This window comes from Tursiops truncatus, chromosome 20 (assembly GCF_011762595.2).
Source record: "Tursiops truncatus isolate mTurTru1 chromosome 20, mTurTru1.mat.Y, whole genome shotgun sequence".
NCBI lineage: Eukaryota > Metazoa > Chordata > Mammalia > Artiodactyla > Delphinidae > Tursiops > Tursiops truncatus.
The window spans coordinates 46047980-46061867 of NC_047053.1; the positions used below are offsets into that span (position 1 = coordinate 46047980).

The following is a 13888-nucleotide window of genomic DNA, read 5'->3' on the forward strand; positions in this document are numbered from 1 at the left end:
ACACAGGTACGCCCCCTAGGTCACCTTCGTTTGCCCATGATGTGTCTCCACACCCACCCTGGGTATGACCCTCAGTGCGGAGGGAGCTGGGAGGAGGAGCTCCTCTGCTTAAGGGCTAATAAAGGGCAGTCTAACCTTTTAACTCGTTACCACTGCGCCTATTTATCGTGGTTCCTTATCCCTGTCTGCACCCCCAGTCCTACTTCCAAGTGGACCCAACTTGCATTTCTGACAAGTTGGAATCAGGCTCTGAGGAGTCTCAGTAGGCAGCACCCTGCCCCTCGGGTGCGAGCCTGTGTGTGTGGGTGGTGCACACAGGAGGGGACCGGCAGGTCCCCTGATCCACGAAGGGCAGTGAACCCACCCAGCTCCCCAAAGAAGCATCTGTTCTGAGGAAGCTTGAGGATGGAGAACTCCAGGGATCGGCTCTCCAGGAAAACAACCACCTGCTGTTATCTTTAGAATGATCATCTAGTGCAGTGTAGGAAATCACTACCAAGAAAATCGTCAACTTTTCCCGTGAACTCAGGGCAGTTCCTGATACTCGAGTGACTTCCCATTACTTGGGTTTCCTTCCGGAATATAGGACCTAGGTGCCCAACCTCAGGCGGATCCTGGATCCTCCTTCCCGCCACCTCCCAGCCTGGCTCCGCCCCGGGATCGCTCAGTTTTATCCGGCCCACGGCGCGCAGACGAGCTGCAGCTGCGAGCGTGGAGGAGCCGGGCGCACCAGGACCCTGGACTCAGGTGACGGGCTCGCGGGCCGGGAGGGGAGGCCCAGAGGGGCGGGGGCGGGGCTCCGGTGTCGGACAGCTTGGTGCACTCAGGCACGCGCTGGGATGAAGACGGCGGGGCGCGGAGCTCCCTACCTTCACTCACGCCTGCCGCCTCTTGCCACAGAGATGCTCCCAGAGCGCCGGGCCGGGGTCCGCGAGCCAGCGACCGGGGGCGCAGGTTGCACGCCGAGGGAGGGGACGGGGACTTCGCGTCGAGGTGGGGAACTGCGTCTCTGCAGGGCGTCCCCAGGCTCGGCTCTTGGAGGGGCAGAGAGGTGGCATCTCGGGCTCCCAGGCGTCCACCCATCCGGACAGAGACCCTCCTGCCCCCGACCACGTCTGTGGCGAAACACATTCACGTCCGGGCCCAGCACGGCGGCTCTCCCACTCGCGCGCACACGCTCACTTTCGTGCACACATTCACATTTGTGTGCACTCCCAGGGGCGCACACGCACACTCGTGGACTCTCACACTCACAGGCACTCAGCTCATTCACTCACAAACACTCGTAAAACAGAATGAAACCCCCCAGAGACTTCCCCTAAGGGTGGCGTGGGGTGCTCGACTGCCCCTTTCCACGCTTCCCTTTCCTTTCTGGTTTAACTGCAGCAGCAATCACTAAATGCAATTCACCACCCACGACTGATTAATGAGCTGCAGTTTGAAAACCACTTTCCATGCCTGTGGTGCCAGAGCCCCTGGGAGGCCTTCATCCCCAGGAACATAGTGATAGTGATAGTGAAGGTGGTGGGGAGGCGCCGAGGTCCCAGGAGGGTACGACCAGTAGGTGCTGGGGGAGGAGGGTTCTCAGAGGAAGTGCCTTGTGGTTTTATTTAATTATTATTTTATAAAGTCTTATGGGATATACAAATGTATGTATTTGTTTATTTAAAATATTTATTTGTTTATTATTTGTTTTGGGCTCACACCGTGTCTTTAGTTGCGGCATGCATGTGGGATCTAGGATCCTTAGTTGCGGCATGCATGTGGGATCTAGTTCCCCAACCAGAGATAGAACCCAGGCCCCCTGCAGTGGGAGCACAGAGTCTTACCCACTGGAGCACCAGGGAAGTCCCCAGGAAATACCTTGTGCATGAGAGTGAGAAGGAGCCAGGCAGAAAGGCAGAAGGGAAGGCATGTGCGGAGGCTGAGGTGGGAAGGGTTTTCAGGCTTGGCCCCTAGGCCTGGAGGACTTTCATGCCCAGTGGGGATTCCCTCCAGGCCACTGCAGCAGGGACAGGACATGGGCAGTGGCGCCCTGGACTGGGGCATTTCCTCCGTCTGAGCCAGGATTGGGGCTCTGCGCCTTTTCAGCTATCTTCTGGAGGTGGTTGGTCACCTCCCTCCACAGTGTTGGTGCAAAGCCGGCCGGGGCAGCATTGCGCTCACCTTCCCATGTAAACATCCACGTACATACAAGTGGGTGTTACCGGAGCCTCTGCGGTAGGCAGGAAGGCTGTTCCAGCTGCTCTCAGGTGCTGTGGGAATGGAGATCCCCGCTGACCGAGGACCCCTGTGCACCTGGCCAGCCGACACCCTTGATTCCACAAACCTGCTGCCTCAGTTTCCCCAAGATCCTGTGGCAGGACAAGGTGCTGGCAATGGCATGCACTTCCCAAGGTGTTTCACTGACTCCCAAATGTGAACAGCTCCCAAGTGACTGCACAAATCCCAGCTGTGTTGCCCCATCTTGATATGTGCAGATGCCAGCACCTGTGTCCATGATTTGAGAGAAATCTGAATTGTTGCCTCGCTTTTCCCAATCCCAGAAGTCTTGGGGCCCCTCCAGTCCTTGCCCCATGCATGCAGTCTTCCTGTACCACACCTGAGCCTCTGCCTTCTCACCCCTCACTTTCCCTGTTGTGCCCTGGCCTCCCTCTCTCCCATTTGTCTGTCCTTTGCAGCACTGGAGAAAAGAGGGGAGACTCAAGCAGAGGAGTGGAGCTGCCAAACTTAAAAACCCATCTGAATTTCAGATAATGAATCGCTTTGAAATACAAGTATGTCGCGAATGTTGCATAGAATATACCTAGGTTTAAAAATAAGACAGCAGTGGAGCCCCAGACAGATCAAGGCAGCAGAATGTTCCTGAGGACATGGGGATCTCCCTCCATGCCCAGTCCAGCTCCTCCATCTCCAGTATAGCTCTTTGCAGACAGCCCTTCTGTGCTCTATAAGGTGGAAGTTTGTGTCTCCATTATATAGATCTTGTTCAGTTGAGTTAAGACTTGTCCACAGTTTTGGGGGTCTGCCCCGAGGTGGAGGTCTGCCCAGCTCTTAGGCTGTATCCTCTGATGGTGAGGAGCCAGGCCCAAGGTGGCTGTGCTTTGGGGGCAGAGATGGGTGCGACCCAGGTGTTTTCTTATCTGGATTCTGGAACCATCCAGGGGCTTTCCCGGTGAGGAGAACCTCAGGGAGCACATGAGGTTTGACTGAGAGGTTTCCTGTGTGTGAGGGCAGAGCCCCCCCATGGCCTGAGGAAGGCTCAGAGGAGACTGGAGGCTTTGGGCAGTGGGAAAATGAGCCTGGAGTCCCAGCCAGGGCGTGTCTGGGAGCCCACACCTTCAGCAGCCTCTGGCTTCCGTCAGACAACATGACAGAGCATGGCCAGGAGTCACCTTTACACAGGTCATACCCCCTCAGGAGGACACCAGGTGGTGGTAGGAAGTCTGTGACACTTCCTGGTCTAATAGTCTGGTCATTTCATTGTGTGTGACAACATACCTATAAATAGCACATCTAATGACTACAGATGGGTGTTTCTTAAGGTGAGGCTAAAATAGATACTGTTTAAAAAATGAGTCAGTGTAAAAAAAATGGTACTGATGAACCTAGTGGCAGAGCAGGAACAAAGACACAGACATAGAGAATGGACTTGAGGACACGGGGGGTGGGGAAAGGGGAAGCTGGGGTGAAGTGAGAGTGGCATCGACATATATACACTACCAAACGTAAGGTGGATAGCTAGTGGGAAGCAGCCGCATAGCACAGGGAGATCAGCTCGGTGCTTTGTGACCACCTAGAGGGGTGGGATAGGGAAGGTGGGAAGGAGGCTCAAGGGGGAGGGGATATGGGGATGTATGTATGCTTATGGCTGATTCACTTTGTTGTACAACAGAAACTAGCACAGCATTGTGAAGCAATTATACACCAATGAAGACGTATAAAAAATAAATAAAATAATTGTTAGGATACTGGGGTATGTAGTGTGGTGAAAACCACAGAGGTTGGGGCGGGAGGCTGGTGGGATCCAGAGACTCGTGGGCTGGCCTCACTAGGGTGTTTCCCTGGCAGGCAGGTGAAGTAGGACATACCAATACTGAGGGCAAAGGGTGGCCTGGCGGACCTGACTCAGGCTCGGGGAACCCCTGCACACCTCTCTCAGAGGGCCACGTCCTCATTGCTGGAGATCCCCGGTTGTCCTCCCAGCCAGCCTCTGGACCTCAGCCTGCTGCTTCCTTTTGCTTTCCTTTTACTTGGTAACGTACATGCTCCCTCCCAAAGTCCAGCCAGGCAGGTCAGCCTCTGCTACGTAAACATACTTTTGCTGAGGTCACCCCCTCTCCATGTCACCTGATCCAGGTGCGAACAAAGGCTGACCTTTACCCTACCAGCTCAGCTGAGGTCCCTGCCCAGGGCCCACCATGGGGGACTAACTGCACCCTTCATGGGAACAGCCCTGCAGGGGAGGCTGAGCAGGTCTGCAGGGATTGAGCACCTACTGTATGCAGAGCAAGTGGGAGGCCCTGAGGGGCCCTCCCCCCAGCACTGTGTGTGTGTGTGTGTGTGTGTGTGTGTGTGTGTGTGTGTGTGTGTGCCCTGTGTGCTTGCTTGCACGTAGAGGGGTGGGCCTCGCAGGGAGTGGGAGTAGGATCAAGGAAGCCTCTGAAGAGGAGGCGGTTTCTCCCGGCTGTTGAGGCCCTGCATGGTCCAGGATTGTGAACTAACCCACCCATTCATTTATTCTCAATCAACATCCCAGAAAGTGTACTTGGAACTTGAAACACGACTCTTAAATTTATAGGAAAGATAAACGCCGGACAACAGTCAGGAAAACATGTGATGAGGAAAGGTTTTGAGGGGGAGGGTTTCCTTCTGGATACTACAGACCCCTGGGTATCTCCCTCCCAGAAAGAACACGCCTGCTAAGTCTCGAGGTTGCACAGAAGGAACGTGGTAGAAATAAATTCCCGTTCAGAGGACTCCGGGTGTCAAGTCTGTGCACTGGGCATTCGGTGGATACGCCAGGCCACCAGCAGGGGGCTCCACCACTCATGCCGCTGAAGGGCCAGGCTCCCAGAGCATGGGCTTAGGTGGCGTTCATGTTTTGGTCCCCTGGGGGTGAATCCTTCACGTGGCCGTGAGGACACCTGCCTGCTCCAGCCTTGGGGGTCAGCGGGCAAGCCTCCCTGGGAGCGTGTCCTCCCGCATCTCCTGCCTGGGGAGACTTGGCCTGCCTCCCTGTCTATGGGGCACCCAGACCCACGTCGGATGGCCGGGGAAGTGTGGGGACCAAAGACTGTTCTGAGGTCGGTGGAGGCAGCAGAGCGGCAGGGGTCGGGGGGAGACCTTGAGGAGACTGGAAATGCTGGGGGTCCTGCCCAAGGCTTCCTCTAGGGAGGGCCAGTGGCCAGAGATGACCACACAAGATGAGTTTCCTGTCTGCTCAGCCAGGCTCGGGGTAGGACACACCTGTGCAGGGGTTTCCCTCCAGGTAGCCCTGAGGGCTCTGGCCAGGGGGCCAGGAGTCACTGTGTACCACCAGCAAGGATGCCTTTGGGCCCCATGTGTTGCTCGGCACCATTTTGTGTATTCCAATTTAAGAAAACTTGTTTTGCAAAAATACTCAAGAAAAGGACTGAGCAGATCTTATCTGAGGTGCCAGGAAAAGCCCCAGCACAGAAAGTTGCAAAACCTCTTTCTAGAACCTTCTATCACATAAGGCTCTCAGCAACATGTAATGGTGATGAGCTATTTATACCCATCCTGGCAATTGCTAACTGGCAGTAAAATCAGAAAGGTAGCCACTGGATTGTGTCCAACTGTGAAATCTCCGCCTCTTTTGTGTTATGCTGAGCAGGTTTGGGCAGGATCGGGACAAAGGCCCCTCTCCATTTGGTTCTAAAAAAAAAAAAAATTGATTAAAATTATGTTAATGTTCTCATGGAACACAAAAGTCCGAGGAAAGATAAACAGCAGTAGAGAGAGCCTGCCATCCCAGGGGTTAAAACACACGATGGACAACAGCGGCTTGGACCGCATGGCTTGGCAGACTCTGAGTGGCCCCGCTTGGTGGGGGTCCCTCGGCCAGAGGGGACAGGGTGCTTCACTCTTCAGTGCCTTGGGCACCACTTGCCCTCCTGGAAGGAAGCAAAATTAGACCCTGTTACATGCCACTTGCAAAAAGACCTTGAGGTGGATTTAAGATTTGAACATAAAAATAGACAAAATTTGGTCATGATGGATTCTCAACGGTCTGGGAGGCCATTTTATTTTTATTTTCTTTTAAATTTATTTATTTTATTTTTGGCTGCGTTGGGTCTTCATTGCTGCGCACGCGGGCTTTCACTAGTTGCGGCGAGCGGGGGCTACTCTTCATTGCGGTGCGCGGGCTTCTCATCATGGTGGCTTCTCTCGTTGTGGAGCACAGGCTCTAGAGCACGGGCTCAGTAGTTGTGGCGCACGGGCTTAGTTGCTCCGCAGCATGTGGGATCTTCCTGGACCAGGGCTCAAACCTGTCCCCTGCATTGGCAGTTGGATTCTTTTTTTTTTTTTTTTTTGTGGTACGCAGGCCTCTCACCGCTGCGGCCCCTTCCGCTGTGGAGCACAGGCTCCGGACGCACAGGCTCAGCGGCCACAGCCCACGGGCCCAGCCGCTCCGCGTCATGTGGGATCCTCCCGGACCGGGGCACGAACCCGCGTCCCCTGCATCGGCAGGTGGACTCCCAACCACTGCGCCACCAGGGAAGCCCGGTAGGTGGATTCTTAACCACTGTGCCACCAGGGAAGTCCTGGGAGGCCTTTTTAAAAAGATACTTTAAACAAACAAAAACCACTTTAAAACAAAATCTTGAAACTTTCAAGGAAAAGACAGACAGAACGACATAAACATGTGGAGTCTTTATTCCAGAAACAATCAGGGGAGAAATGATGACGGGGAGGCACTTGCCGTGGATGGTGGTTTGTTTCTGTAAGGCCTGAAAGTCTTATAAACCTGTAAGGAGAAGACAGACAATCCCAGGAAAATGGGCAAAGGGTTTGCAAAGGCAGTGGCAATGCAGAAACCCAAAGGGCCAAAAACAGGATGAGCCGGTCTGCCCCCTGTAGTCCCGGACCTCATCTTTAATTATAGCTGCAAAGGCCCTATTTCCAAGTGAGGCCACCTTCACAGGTTCTGGATGGACATGTGTTTTGGGAGTCACCATTCACCCCACTACATACAGTATGAAGGGAGAAAGGAGAGAGGACGGGCAGTGGGCATCTCTGATGAAGCTCGTCTAATATGATTCCACATATGTAGAATTACTTGCGTGTGTTTGCACACGTGTGCACAAGAATACGTGTCTCTCAGCTGACATCTTTCAGTGCTGCTTTCTTCCCCAGCTACAGATATGGTACATATATGAGAAAAGAAGGCTGTCCTTCTGATGGTGAATTAGGAACAGAAACAAGTTTAGAAAGTCAAACAAAGGAAGCTGGGATACAGCAGCACGGGTCACACGAGTTCAGACTCTGGCCCGCTGACCACTCTGGAACCCGACCCCGACCCCACGAAGCTCAGAACCGCTGGGAGGGACCACACCTGGTGAGGCCTGGCGTCTCAGCTTCCAGGGTGGCCTACACCTCCGCTGCCTCAGGACCTGCCACTGCCTCCTGGCAACCGGGTCCACCAGCTAAGCCTGGAAGGATGGCAAAAGGAGGCTCCCCACCCGAAACTGGCCAGCAGCCTATCATACTATTAAAGACAGCTAAAAGAAAGCTTCTCTATTTTTTAGGAATGCAAAGGCGAAAAACAATGCATAAAAAAGCAAGAGAGTGATGTGGAGGGTTGGGAGGGGGAGGCAGCGGCTGGGCCGGCGGGGCCGCCTGGCGGGTGCAGGTTAGGGGCAAGGTCAGCCAGAGCCTGATGTGGGAGGTGGGCTCATGGGTGCTGATTATTGTGAGTGAATGAATGAATGAACTGGACCAGTGGTGGGAAGACACACACCAGGAATCACAGTAACGCAGCTCTGGGCCACGTGTGCTCTTCGATTAAACGGGCATCCAGGCATAGATGGAAACCTGGCATCCAGGGTAGAGCAACTGCCTCTGATTTATGAAGTTTAGGAGCAGTGCTGCTAGCACTGTCATCAGATGCCTGGGCACATGCAGCACAGCGATTAATCAGACCTCGGGGAGATTCAGGGTCCCTGTTCTTAGGAGAATAGGCACATACCACGTAGAGTCCATTCTGGGTTTGCCATGGGGTCTCATCCAGGATGCACCCAGGGTCAGCACCATCTACGAGAGACCAGAGCACCAAGACACCTAAGGGCAGGGGGATGCGTTGTCACCGGTACACCTTACCCTGTACACACCCCACCCCGGGACTCCAGAATCCCATGTGGATTGAGTGAGAAAGAAAGCACCACCCATCCATCAGCCTGGCCATCTGTCTGTTTGCTCTGCCTGGTCCATCCCCCTGGAGGGTGAGCCGGCTGGGACCAGCCCTGGGCCCACGGGCGCAACCATGCTGGAGTCCACCCCCGCCCTCCCCAAGAGTGTGGCCGCCAACCCAGAGTCCCTGCAGACCCAGCCATTCAGGAGGAGGACAGGAGAGCATGGGTTGGTTTGCATTTTACGTTCTTGAAACCCTTCCTGACTCAAATTAGATATTTATTTCAAAAGCTGGATATTGCCACTTTCCTTCCAGGGTAGAGTGGGCCTCCTTCTCCTGCTGCTCCGAGGCCCCCAGATCAGCAGGGCTGGCACCCTGTCCCACTCCCACCAGGAACTCCCAGGGCCACCAGTACACTGGCCAGGACCTGCTGGTCCAACAGGAGTCCCAGGGGCGAGGCAGGTAGAGGAGGCAAGACTACAGGCAGTCAGCTGTCAGCTCCGCTCTGAGGCAGGAACCCAGTGAGGGTTGGGGCGGAATGGGGAGATGGGACAACAGGGAGGACCACAGGCCCCACCTGGTCAAAGTCCCATGGATTTGACGAGTTTCCACATATGCAGTGCTTGGAATGGGGGTGCGATGTGGCCACAGTGTGTGTTGGGGGGACTGAGATTGTCCCTCCCAATGTCATTCTCCTTGCTCGGCCCAGAGCCTCCTGAGGTCAGGACCGAGCCTGTTCACCGACGGCCCCAAGCTCCTGGAAGCGGTTGCGTTCACAGTTCCCTTTGCTCCTGGCCCTTCTGCCCAATTCCCCCAAAAGTGGAAAAAAATCAGAAAGGCTGAATTCAAAATGGAAGGGTCCCAAATCTATGACATTCTGGGAAAGGGAAAACTATGGACACAGTAAAAAGATCAGTGGTTGCCAAGAGTTGGGGGGAAGGAGGGACAGATAGATGGAGCACAGAGGATGTTTAGGGCAGTGAAACTACTCTGTACGGTACCTAAAGGTGGATGCATGTAATTATACATTTGTCCAAACCCATTAAATGTCCAACACCGAGAGTGAACCCTGATGTAAAGCGTAGACTTCAGTCAGTGAGAACAAACCACTATAGGCTCATCAGGTGTAACGAATGCCCCACTGACTGGAGATGCCAGTAATGGAGGATGTGGGAATTGTCTGCACTTCCTGCCCAATTTTTGTGTAAGCCTAAAACTGCTCAAAGACAAAACCAAAAAGTCTATTATTATTATTATTTTAATCAAAGGGTCAATAGTTTAAATAGCTTAAACCAATCAGGATAAATGTCACTTTTACTGGAGGCTGAAGCCTGAGATGGACACTTGTTTCAGAGGCAGTGAAAGTTCAGTTTTCCAGATCAGAACTCACGAGTTCCACAGGAAGACTCCTTTGTTAATAAATCTGGCAAGCGGGCCAAATGTCCCCAAATGCCCAGCTGTGGAATGCAAGAGCGGGAGAGGGGCTGGGGGCTTCCAAGGTGGTCTTAGGTTGGTGTCAGGTTCAAGCGGCTACACGAGATTTTATGTGTCACGACCCGTCCCTACAGGACACACGGCTCAGGCAGTTTTGTATGTTTTATATAAAATTGAAGGGTAACCCCTGCGATGTAAATGGGGTTGTCTCCCAGGGACTTGTTTCCTGTCTCATCCATGTTTCTCATCTGTCTGACAGTGGCCCCACTGCACACATCATAAAGGTACAGAGAAGGGTCGAGGCACAGTGGTCAGGGAGGAGCTTGGGGACCCCCACCCGCCCTGGCCAGGCTGTGGCCGCTCCCACCGGCTTCTGAAGGAGGCCAGGGGGCCTCTGACTCATCGGCTTTCCTTCCTCCAGGGAGTGTCCAAAAAACCACTAAGGAAGACGAGGGACCCCTGAGGCCTGCTCCCCATCCTGCCGGCCATGTTGACCTCGGCATCTCCCCTTCCCACTCCCAGGATGCTCTGCGCCCTCCTGCTCTTGGCCACCTCTGGGACTGCTCAGAGTAGAGGTAAACTTCGTGGTCCCACTCTGCTAGGGGGGCCCCCCCCGGGGGTGAGACAGCGGTGGAAGGAGAGACCTAGGTCAGGCCAGGAGGGCCCAGGCCCCAGGTAGTGTCAGTAACCCCAGGGAGGGCAATCAGTGGAAGTCCTGAGGCCCAGCCGTGACCCACGTGTTGGACTGTATCCCCACAGACTGGGACAGCCCCAGCTGCACCAAGGACGTGGTTTCTGTGTTCAGGGGCAAGCCAGCCGTGATGGCCTGCAGCATCACCAACCTCTTCTCCCACATCAACATCTCCCTGCGAACCTACCACGGGGAGAGCTGGCAGCTCATCTTCAGTGTAAAGGCCCCAGGAAACTTCCGTCAGGATGGATGGCAGCTCTGGGTTAAAGGGGGCGAGGCACACCTGGTGATTGAAAAAGCCCAGGACACCCAGGCAGGGCAGTACAAGTGGAATCTTGTCGGGCTCCAGAGAAACCTCAAAACCACCACCCTGAACGTCTCAGGTGAGGAGAGGAGCACCTTGACCCCCAGGTGCTTGCCTGTTTGGGAGGGGCAGCAACCAGGGAGGAGCAATTCCTGCCCACCTGAGGTGCCCAGAGCCACAGGGATGGGGCCTAAAGAGGGCTTCCATCTGCTCCACCCACCCCACATCTGTGACCCCTCCGAGCTTCTCCCCAGGGCAGCCCATGCACGCATGCCCTGGGCACCATCCCCTGTCTGCGCAGGGAGCTGGTCCCTTCCCTCCCTAAAAAACTCCTACCCCCGACTTCCTTTGCTGCAAAACTCCCCAAGTCACCACCCCTCACTCTCATCCCCCCACACCTGGTTGTAATGCAGTCATGGTCACCCCGAGCTCTGGGGACAGGGAGCAGGGGTTCAGCTTTGCCCCCAACCAAGTACAGTGGGAGGGGCTAAGAACGGCACCCCCAGCCTAGCCGGGCCCTGGGAGGGGAAGCCAGTGAGGCCCTCGTGGACTCCTGTATCCAGAGCTCATCTGATACCTGGGGTGGAGGGACTGCTTAAGGGCTGGCCCTGGGCAGGTCCCCACCAACCTACCTGGAATCTCTCTTTGGCAGAGCCCCAAGACACACTCTTCACACCTTCCTGGGGTAGGTGTTTCTATCTTCATCCTGGGGTACGGGAGGGGAGCCTCAAGGAAGCCCCCTGGGGTCTCCCCCATCAGACACCCCCACCCTCTGTGCCTGGCACCCTGCCCATCCCATGCACCCCATCTCCCTGCCACTCTCCCACCTATGGGCTTCCTGGCTGGAGGTGACGTCCCCCTCGAGGGTTCCCCCAAGGCAGGCACCCCCAGCCTAGCCTGCACCAGTGAACGAAAGGTGGAGGTCCCGCCCACTCCCCACAGGCCCGGAGATGCTGCTCCCCAGTCTCAGGCCTGACCCCGAAGACAGGAGCCAGGCCCAGGTGGTCCTCCTCATCCTCGCCCTGGTCGCCCTCTCCGTCCTGCTGGTCTGCGTGCTGGCCTGGTGCAGAAGGTCTGGCTCCCCGAAGTTCTCCAAGCTCTGTCAGGTATGGGCCTCTGTGCCTGGTCTGTGGGCCGGGCAGGGAGTCTTGGACGGGGTCTTCTGAGACTCAGCATGGACACTCGGCCCCATAGCCTTGCACCCACTGGGGCTAGTGGGAGAGTGGGGAGCGTGCAGGGTCCCAGAGAGCTGGTACCCCTCCCCCAGAGGACCCCAGCCCACTGTGGCAGTTCCAGGCCCAGAACACAGATGCCCCACTCCCAGCGAGACCACCAGGTCCCCACTGTCCCCAGGACACCCTGGAGGATGGTATGGGGGTAGCTGGACTTCCTGCTCCTTCCAGGAGACCTACAATGTGTGGGCAGTTGGTGTGTCCTCAGGTGTGCCGGTAAGCACAGGTGTCTGCCGATGGCTCTCATCCCTCCCTCCCTCTCTCCGCAGATAAGGAGGCTCTGAGCCACAGTGGGGAGTTCTGTGCACCACGCACTGCACTACACAAAGAGCAAGTGAGGCGAGGGGCAGGCCAAGGACCAGGAAGCCTGGCAGCATCCTGGCCTCTCGCTGACACGCAAGCCGGGGGGGCTCTTCAGCAGCTCCTGTGGCCCAAAGTGCAAAAGTCTCAAGTTCCAAAGCACTTGACCCAGCAGGACCCTCCCCCTCCTCTGCTCCATCCAGGCCTCTTGGCCTGGGCTCCTCCCTGGGGCAGGAGGGCCATGCTGCTGTCACCTCGGAGACACCCCAGTCTGGGGTCCTGTGTTGATCGTGGACACCCTCCTGTCTTTAGACTATGAACAAGGACAAGTTTTGGGGACCCTCCTGCCAGCAGTTGTGGCGCCAGGATGCGGGGATCAGGGGCCTGAGATGGCGCATGGGCCCCTCCTCCACCACCAGGGGGTAGAGCAGCCCCTCTGGAAGGGAAGCAGGACAGGTGGCTGCTGGGGACCTGTGTCCAACCCCCTGCTCTCCCCTAGCCCTGGGGCTCCCCTCCCCCACATCTGCCCCACCTCCTGGCTCTTCTAGGTCCCAAACCCATTTATGCCAGATGTCTTCATGATCAAAACTGTGTAACTGAGTGTGTTCTTTTTTTGGCGGCGGGGGGTAGGTCTTTTTTCTTCCTTTCCTCTTTCGTTCTCTCCTCATGATTTGATGACTGTCTTTAGTGTTGTGTTGGAACTCCTTTTTCTTTTTTGTGTGTCTATCTATTATAGATTTTTGGCTTGTGGTTACCATGAGGTTTTGATATAGCAGTCTATACATATGCATGATTGTTTTAAGTTGCTGATCTCTTAATTTCAAATGCATTTCAAACATCCTGCATTTGTTCTCTCCTCTCGTGATGACTGATCTTGATATCACGTTTGTGTGTGGGTGGTTTGCTACCTTTACTGTGTGTTTGCCTTCACTGGTGACCTTTCCCGTTTCATAATTTTCTTATTTCTAGTTGTGGCTTTTTCTTTTCCGCCTAGAGAAGTTCCTTTAGTATTTGTTGTAGAGCTGGTTTGGTGGTGCGTTTAGTGTATTCTTAAAACGTACATATAAGGTGATAAATGAAGGTTTTTCTAGAAGTACTGCATTCAGTTCTTTGCGAAACATCCGTATTGCTAACCCTCAAGATGAATAAACTAAACCAAATAGCAAACCATCAAATGAGCTGAGAAACACATTTTTAAGTGGAGAAAATAAAAATCTGAAACAAGCTGCTTTGAGTCTTAAAAACTAAAAAGTCCCAAGCCATCCAAATGACCAGACATCTGGGAGTCCTCACTCACCATGAAGAATCCAAAGCTGGAGACCCTGCGCGGTGCCCGACGACCGTGGCCTCACAGGAGGATGATGACCCCAGAGCAGCTTTGCTGGCACCCAGAGTCCAGGTCTAGAATGGGCTGCATTTGCATCTCTCAGGTTAAAGTAAGGTTCACACGAGAAATACTGGGTTTGTGCCACCACAGGGCCAAGCCCATGGGACACAGTGTGCACGGCACCTGGGACCTCCATGCTTTGGGGGCCATGGAAATCTGTTCCGTT

At 54.9% G+C, this 13888-nt stretch overlaps 1 protein-coding gene across 2 annotated transcripts; it reads left to right on the forward strand.

Moving 5' to 3' along the window:
* Window positions 1-590: 590 nt before the first annotated feature.
* SECTM1 (secreted and transmembrane 1) lies at window positions 591-13604 on the forward strand. Of its 2 annotated transcripts, XM_073798497.1 has the most exons (7): window positions 591-747; window positions 6569-6750; window positions 10230-10383; window positions 10568-10882; window positions 11456-11488; window positions 11746-11909; window positions 12305-13604. In XM_073798497.1, the coding sequence occupies exons 3-7, from the start codon at window positions 10296-10298 to the stop codon at window positions 12317-12319; spliced, it is 615 nt and encodes a 204-aa protein (XP_073654598.1). In that variant the 5' UTR covers window positions 591-747; window positions 6569-6750; window positions 10230-10295; the 3' UTR covers window positions 12320-13604. The 2 variants fall into 2 exon arrangements, with proteins under 2 accessions (XP_073654598.1, XP_019800376.1); XM_019944817.3 differs by lacking the exon at window positions 6569-6750.
* Window positions 13605-13888: the final 284 nt, after the last annotated feature.

Bases quoted from the DNA above. Each gene is read 5' to 3' on its own strand.
- SECTM1 (XM_073798497.1), top strand. From the start codon at position 10,296: ATGTTGACCTCGGCATCTCCCCTTCCCACTCCCAGGATGCTCTGCGCC. The intron at 10,883-11,455 runs GTGAGGAGAGGA...TCTCTTTGGCAG, and splicing joins CACCACCCTGAACGTCTCAG to AGCCCCAAGACACACTCTTC. The intron at 11,489-11,745 runs GTAGGTGTTTCT...CACTCCCCACAG, and splicing joins ACTCTTCACACCTTCCTGGG to GCCCGGAGATGCTGCTCCCC.